Source organism: Sceloporus occidentalis, unplaced genomic scaffold (genome assembly GCF_023333645.1).
Source record: "Sceloporus occidentalis isolate IW3139 unplaced genomic scaffold, rSceOcc1.0.p SCAF_4, whole genome shotgun sequence".
Classification (NCBI taxonomy): domain Eukaryota; kingdom Metazoa; phylum Chordata; class Lepidosauria; order Squamata; family Phrynosomatidae; genus Sceloporus; species Sceloporus occidentalis.
In genome coordinates this window covers 35,122,766-35,130,282 of record NW_028316984.1, presented here as the reverse complement: position 1 = coordinate 35,130,282, position 7,517 = coordinate 35,122,766, and the positions used below count along the sequence as shown (strand labels likewise).

Genomic DNA, 7,517 nt, shown 5'->3' with positions numbered 1-7,517 from the left:
CATTGCTCCTTATGAACTGGCTCAAGATTTATGTCATTTTTTAGTATCCGAGGTCATCAAGGAGCAGTGGGGAGGGGCATATACGCTGTGTGTGTGTTTCCTTTAAAAAGAAGAGGGAGGGAGCTGGGGGAAGCAGAATAAAGCTGAATGGGTGTATGTGTGTCTGTATGCATACACATACATTGTATATACACACACATAAATATTTCTGTATATTAGCTGCTCCGTTCATTGATCTCAGGTCGTTTAAACTAGAGCTACAATCTCATCCAACTCCTATAAGGACTTAATAATAATAATAATAATAATAATAATAATAATAATATGTTTTATTTATAAACCGCTATTCCAAATAGATCATAGCGGTGTACAAGACTTGAAAGGGGTACACGCGCAGGGAAAGCCGTGTGTGTGTGTGTGTGTGTGTGTTTATATACACATACATACACATACTTTATTCTGCCTTCCCCCCGTTTCCATCCCCCCTTCCTCCCTCTTCTTTTAAAGGGAAAAAAGCACCCTATGGATCTTCATGGGAGGACTGACCTACACACTTACAAACAAAGTTTAGAAAGAGGGGAGGGGGAAGCCAGACTCTCAGCTCTCCCTCCCCCTTACTCTCCCTCCCCCCCTCTCTCTCTCTGGCTCAGTTTCAGGGCCAGGGTCACATGGGCGGCGCCGGCCAATGGGGCGCTCCCTTTGCTCCTTGCGAAGCCAGAGGCTCTGCTGCTTTCCTCCCCCCTCCCAACGTGGCCTTAGTTTTTATAAACCATCCCGAGCGAAGCAAGAAGGGGAGGCCGCCTGTCCGCCCGATTGCTTGCTTGCTTGCTTCCTTACACCGCTGGGTTGCAACCCCCACCCCCACCCCCGCTTTCGCCCTTCGCACGCCATGAGCGCCGCTGGGCCTCCGCGGGGCCAAGACGGAGAGGAGGAAGAGGAGGAGGAGAAGAAGAAGGAGCAGCAGGAGCCCAGCCAGCAAGAGGCGCCGGAGCAAGAGCAAAGGGGCTCCTTTGCGCGGGAAGCATGAGCCGAGCAGCCGTCGGATGGGAGATGGAGGCACTCCGCGGAGACGCCGGAGGAGGAGGAGGAGGAAGCAGCGGCAGCAGCAGCAGCAGTGGACAGTGCCGCAGCTTCCTCTCGCCGCCGGTCTTCGGGGCCTCGGGGCCCCCATCCTCGGGGCGTCCAGGCGGCCCCCCTCTCCCTGGCTTCCCCTACGATCGCTCTTCCTCGGCCGGAGGGGCTCGGTCCTCCTCCTCTTCCTCCGAGGCCGCCCCTTCCAAGGACTGCTCCAGCGGCGGTGGAGGCCCCTCGACGGCTCCTTCCTCTTCTGCCTCGGCCGCAGCGGCCGCAGCAGCAGCACTAGGCTACCACCCGGGCTACCACCCCTTCGGGAACGGCTACTACAGCTGCCGCATGGCCCATGGGGTCGGGTTGCAGCAGAACGCCGCCCTCAAGGCCTCCCCGCACGCCGCCTTCCCCGTCGAGAAGTACATGGACGTGGCCAGCCTGGCCGGCACAAGCGTGCCTTCCTCGGGGGGCGGCGGCGGAGGGGCAGGGGGCGGCGGAGGGGCCGGAGAGGTCTCCTCCCGGGCCAAGGAGGTCTCCTTCTACCAGGGCTATGCCGCCGCAGCCGCAGCAGCCGCCGCCGCCACAGGGGCCCCCTACCAGCACGTCCCCGCCGGCTACCTGGACGTGGTCTCCACCTTCGGCTCCGCGGCGGCTGCGGCAGCGGCCGGGGAGCCTCGCCACGAAACCTACATCTCCATGGAGGGCTACCAGTCATGGACGCTGGCCAATGGCTGGAACGGGCAGGTGTACTGCGCCAAGGACCAGGGCCAGGGCTCCCACTTTTGGAAGTCCTCCTTCCCAGGTAGGCAGGCGGCCAGCAGAGGAGGAGGAGGAGGAGGAGGAGGAGGAGGAGGTCAACTGGAGGGGAAGCGGCCAATGGGCTGCCCACTGAAGCCACAGGGAGGGGAGGGGAAGGGTGGGGAGGGTGAATGGTCCTCCAGCTGCTGACACAGAGAGACAGATCTTGACCTATCCGCACCGGGAGAGTTTGGGGCTGCCAGTGGTTTGGGCTGCTCTGCCACCGCTTTAAAAACTCACCCGTCTCCAGACCCTGGTGAGGAGAGAGAAGCCCCACAAGAACTTTATAATTTTTTACGATTAGTTATGATAATGAGAATGCTAAAGAACGTGTGTCCCATCCTTACTTGTGTGTCAACAAAGTGAGTTGTTGCGCACCCTTTGTTGCCACTTTTTACGACTAAAACTGTGACTAAATTCCTCAGCACATTTGTTCTCCCGCCCAGACTTCCCGTCCCACTGACTTTTTTTTTTTAAAGAAGTGCTTTTTTGCTCCTTGGTTGTTGTTATGCAAAGGGATCGTGTAGACCCTTTGAGACTAACTGGAAGAAAGAAGCCGGTAGCATGAGCTTTGGTAGACTTCAGCCTACTTCTTCAGATGCATGCTTTTAAAACATGTATCTCAGGAAGTAAGGCTCAAATCTAGGAAAGCTCGTGCTGCCATCTTCCTTCTTTCAGTTAGTCTCAAAGGAGCTACAAGATCCCTTTGCATACTGATTTTCCAGACTAGCACGGCTATATCTCCGAAAGCTATCTTTACTGTTGTTAATTGAGATCAAGTCAGCACTGATTTACGGCAGCCCTATGAATTACAGACCTCCAAGGTTCCCTGTTATTAACTGCACTGCTTTGGTCTTGCAAACTCAGGGCCATAGTTTCCCAAATAGGGTGAATCCATCTGTAAAGTGGCTTTCCTCTTTCCTTGCTACCTGTTGCTTTACCGAACATTATCGCCTTTTCCTGAGGATTCTCGCAAGCAAGGGCTTTTAAATGGTTCAGATTTTGGCTGTGGTTGCATTATCTCCTGAGCTCGATGGGACTCACTTGGAGCAAGGCAACTTGGCCCTGGCCTGTTGTTACTGGTAGAGACTCACCCTACTTTCTCTACAAAGTAGGGAAAGCAGGCTACCTACTTTCTCCACAAGTTACAAGTTAGAGAAAATAAGCTATCTACTTTCTCTACCAGTTACAAGCTAGAGAAAGTACGCTATCTACTTTCTCTACAAATTAGACAAAGTAGGCAGTCTACTCTCTGTAAAAGTTAGGAAAAGCGGGATGTCTTCTTTCTCTACCAGTAACAAGTTTGAGAAAGTAGGTGATCTGCTTTCTGCACAAGTTAGAGAAAGGCGATCTACTTTTTCTACAAGTTAAAGATAGTAGGCTTTGATCAAAGTTAGCCCTCACCCCACTCCTAACTTTACCCGCCCCCCCCCCCCGTTATTCGCCAGGCGAGTGCCCTCTACTCATATGAGGAAGGTTGTGGTGCAGAACTCGGTTCTATCTCCATTCAGTAAGGAAGAAGCTCCGTGAGGAGGCTTCAGTGGGGCTTAGTCCCCAGAGGGGAAGAGTCCTGGGTTTTTAGTTTCTCCTTCTCCCCGCGGCCCCTCCAGCACTTTAACTTTCCTTTCCCGTCCTCTGTTGTAAGTCGTTGTCAGGTTAGAAGAAACTTCCATGTGCAACGAGTTGAAAAGCAAGCTATGGCTGGGCATGGAGGAAGTTAGGCCTCTCTCTCCCCAGGGTTGTTGCGATCGTTTTACTGCCATTTGCTTTTCCGAGGCTGACCTAGAGCCTCCCTGCCCCTGCTGGCCCCTATCCCAAGACACAGACAAAACTATGCTCGGAGGCCGGACACAGGGGTTACTCCGTGGAGTCCGGGAGCCAAACTCCCTCCCTCCTCAATAGTTGTTGCTGGTGTTGGGCGGGAGGGCCATATTTCTCTTTCCCTTACAATCTACACAAAGGAGAGGGTCGTGGAGATAAAAAGTCGAGAAGATAGCAGCTCAGAGAGCATTTCCAATGAACTGGACATAAATACAACACAATAATAATAATGATGATAAATACATGCATCTGTGAATTTTTGCCGCAGTCCCCGCAAGTCGGCCCCAATCCTCCTCCCGCTCCCTTGCTTGCATTTCCCGCAAGGTCACCAGAGGTCCTCCTTTTTCCAGTTCATGCCCTACATTCCAACCTTTCCGTCCGGGAGAGATTCCAAAACGTCCTCCAGAAGCAGGGATTTATATTCCTATGAGTGTTTTGAGCTTTCATTGGGTCATGTCCATCCTTATTTGTGTGTGTGTGGGGGGTGTGTGAAGGTCCTCCATTTGGCGGTGCCTGGATGAGGAGCTAGCTGGTCGCCCAAGATCCCTCCATGGTGGTCTGGGAGATCCTGCCCTCCTCCTCCTTAATGTCCTCCCTTGCAACCTTTCCTCTCTTCTTCTTCTTCTTCTTCTCCCTCCTCCTCCCTAGGGGACGTTGCACTAAACCAGCCGGACATGTGCGTCTACCGTCGGGGGCGCAAGAAGCGAGTGCCTTACACCAAGCTGCAGCTGAAGGAACTGGAGAGCGAGTACGCCCTCAACAAGTTCATCAACAAGGACAAGAGGCGGCGGATCTCGGCGGCCACCAACCTCTCGGAGAGGCAGGTCACCATCTGGTTCCAGAACCGCCGCGTCAAGGACAAGAAGATCGTCTCCAAGCTGAAGGACAATGTCTCCTGACCCGCCGCCTCGGACTCCAGCCACCCAGCCACCCACTATGGACTCGGAAAGACTTACTCCTCCCTTTCTTTGAAAGACTTGAAATATATTTAATATTTCTCCCTCGCCCTTTTAGTAAGGAGAACGATCCACATACCCCAGGAGAGCGCTTTTTTAGCCAAACGTTCGCCATTTCTTCGTGGATTTAATGGAATGCTGCAGTTCTTTTTTAAAACTTCCTTAATTTTTTCCCCTTTTTCCTCATATTTCGGTAGGTCCTGTTCCTCTTCCTCTCCCCCTTACCCCTCAGGCCTTTGTCCTGTGGAGAAGTGAACAGCCATGGACTTCTTAAAAGTGTAAACTAGATGGAGGAAATCCAGGTGCTAAAAGGGGGTTGCTGAGATTATATATAGATGATACAGATATCTCAGCCACACACACACATACACACATACACACACACACACACACACACACACACAGAGCCTGCTGGCGTTTGACCGAAAGCAATAGCAATAATAATAATAACCATGAGTACAATGTAGCTGGGGTGATTGCCTCATTGCCCAAGTAAATGGAAATGGAGTCGGTGGGTAGCCACGGATCTCCTATTGTAAATGTGAAATAACGCGTTCTCCGCAACCATCTTCCAAAACTTGACGCCACTAAAGTTCATCTAGAACCGGTGGTTCCTTTTTCCGAGGCTTTCCCTTCTGCTCCCTAAACAGAAGTAAGCTCTGCTGAAATTAAAACAACAACAATCCGACTTACTCCTCTGTGAAACCTGCTCAGAATCGGGGGTGCCACTCAATTTACAAGTAGCTCTTTTTTTTAAAAAAGAAAAGTTTCTACATACATACATATATAGATATATATTAAAATATATATTTTAAGAAGTTACTGTTTCAGAGTGGGCCTGGGAATTAAGGTCCCCGCGTTCCTCACTTTCGCTGGCAAATAGGCTGTCTTTGTGCTCGGTTCAATAGATTCATGCTTTGTGTAGAAGCCGAAGGGATGGATGGTCTGGACCCAGTTAGCTGGGGAGACCCAGCCTTGTTGTGGCATGTTTACTGGCGAATAAGTCCACCAGGTTCGTTCCCCCAGAAAAAATGGCCAGGACACTAGCCTGGGTACTGCGTTGAAATCAATGGGATTTTAAAGTTTTCTCAGTTGACTGTATCGTGCTTAGGGTTTTTGGGGGGTGGGGTGGGACTGGTTGTTGTTGTGGTGGTGGTGCTTTTTTTCTGGGGGATAAGAGTGATTTGTTTGTTGTTCCGCCTACACAGTGGGCGACCTGCACTTCCTATGTGGGCCTGTTTCATTAGCCCTTTTACGTTCTTGTACTGAGAGCTGGGACACCACCCGAGAAACGAACCAACGTTTGCGTTAATATCAACCACATTCGCCTCTTTAGCCAGCGCAGTTTAACAACAACAACAACAACAACAACAACAGGCAATGGCCTGGTGTGCCAAGGGTATTAAGCCGACCGTGCCTATATGTTTGGTTGTATAAAGGTGTGTATAAATCGATGTGTATTTTTATATAAATTTAGAGCCCCTGGTTTCTTCTTTTGTCTCTACCGCGAGTGCAAAACGCCTTCTCCTGGCACTCTTCAAAGACGTGGTTGCGTTAGTTTGGAAAATCTAACACAAGGGATCTCAAAAGGGCTACAAGATCCCTTTGGATAGTGACTTTCCTGGCACTGACTGGGGAAAAAGGTTGGTCGGAGGAAGGGACTCCGCCAACTCCGTGAAAGGGATGTTAGCCAATAAATGCCAACCAAAGGGTGGAGGCTGGGGGAAGTAGTTCTACCTGACCTTGTCCCTGGCGCCTGGCCTTTTATTTCCGGGTCCTTCTCCTCGCATTTGAGTGCCTCCCTTATTAACCCAGATGTGGAAAACCAATGCTCCCACGGCAGGTGGGCAGCAAGGTCAGCTTGCTCTAGGGCAGGTTCAACAAGTCCTCTTTCCGCCCCAGACTCCGGTTTTATACTCCAGTGCTTACTCGGTGGGACTTACTTAGAAGTAGGGTGTGCATAGGGTAGGGATATGGGGCTGCCATGCTACACACTGAACCTGAGATTAAGCATTTCATTCCCTTAGCTATTCCTGTTTTTGTTGTCCTTGGTTGCCTTCAAGTCATTTCTGACTTATGACGACCCTAAGGCGGCTCTCCCAATGGGGTTTTCTCCTCAAGGTCTCATTTTTACTCTTTTCACCTCTTAAGGAGTTTTCCTCCAAGTAACTGCATACAGGGGTGTAAGTAGGAAAAGCAAACTAATGGCCTTGCTTCTCTGTATAAGAATCCTGTATATGTATAATCCTGTATAAACCTGAATTTTTCCTTTAGCCCCGAGATTTCTAGCATTACAGAGACTGGAGACATTAAGAATAGTTCACGCACCTAGAACTCTTCTATTTGCTGTGTTGGGCCTGTTACAGACTGCCAAAATAAAGCTGCTTCGGGTCTCTTTGGAGGTATGCTGTTTAAATGATGCATGGGTCCTAAGAGTCCAGAGGTCGTACCAAAGCCACACTCCATTCCTAAGCACCAGAGTGCAGCTTTGGTGCAGCTTCCGGATTCTTAGGACCAATGCATCATTTAAATAGCATACCTCCAAAGAGACCCGAAGCAGCTTTATTTTGGCAGTCTATAACAGGCCTTAGTATTCATTTGCTTGGGAATTCAGTCTACTTCTTTTCTTTGCTTGACTAAACAGTATTTTTAATGCTCAAGTGTTACCCCTGGATATGAAATGTTAAGTTACTGCAAAACTAGTGGAACTGACAGAAAAAGTCCTTTGGGGAGGTAGAGTTCTTATGGCTATAGCTATACTCCTGCCAGTGTGTGTGGAAGGAAGCCTGGAGGCCACGTGTAAAAGCATAAACTGGAATGGGGAACAAAAGCATAAACAGCTTTAATGGTCAGTGACATGAGAAATGTCTTGTA

General features: G+C 50.3%; 1 protein-coding gene across 2 annotated transcripts; it reads left to right on the top strand.

Annotated features, from left to right (window-relative positions):
- Positions 1 to 1,023: 1,023 nt before the first annotated feature.
- On the top strand, positions 1,024 to 4,586 carry LOC149313728 (homeobox protein Hox-D13-like). Of its 2 annotated transcripts, XM_089523270.1 has the most exons (3): positions 1,024 to 1,537; positions 1,577 to 1,870; positions 4,336 to 4,586. In XM_089523270.1, exons 1-3 carry the CDS (start codon positions 1,024 to 1,026, stop codon positions 4,584 to 4,586), a joined length of 1,059 nt encoding a protein of 352 aa, XP_089379396.1. The 2 variants fall into 2 exon arrangements, with proteins under 2 accessions (XP_089379396.1, XP_089379394.1); XM_089523268.1 differs by having other exon boundaries at positions 1,024 to 1,870.
- Positions 4,587 to 7,517: the final 2,931 nt, after the last annotated feature.

Bases quoted from the DNA above. Each gene is read 5' to 3' on its own strand.
- LOC149313728 (XM_089523268.1), top strand. From the start codon at position 1,024: ATGAGCCGAGCAGCCGTCGGATGGGAGATGGAGGCACTCCGCGGAGAC. The intron at 1,871-4,335 runs GTAGGCAGGCGG...CCTCCTCCCTAG, and splicing joins TTGGAAGTCCTCCTTCCCAG to GGGACGTTGCACTAAACCAG.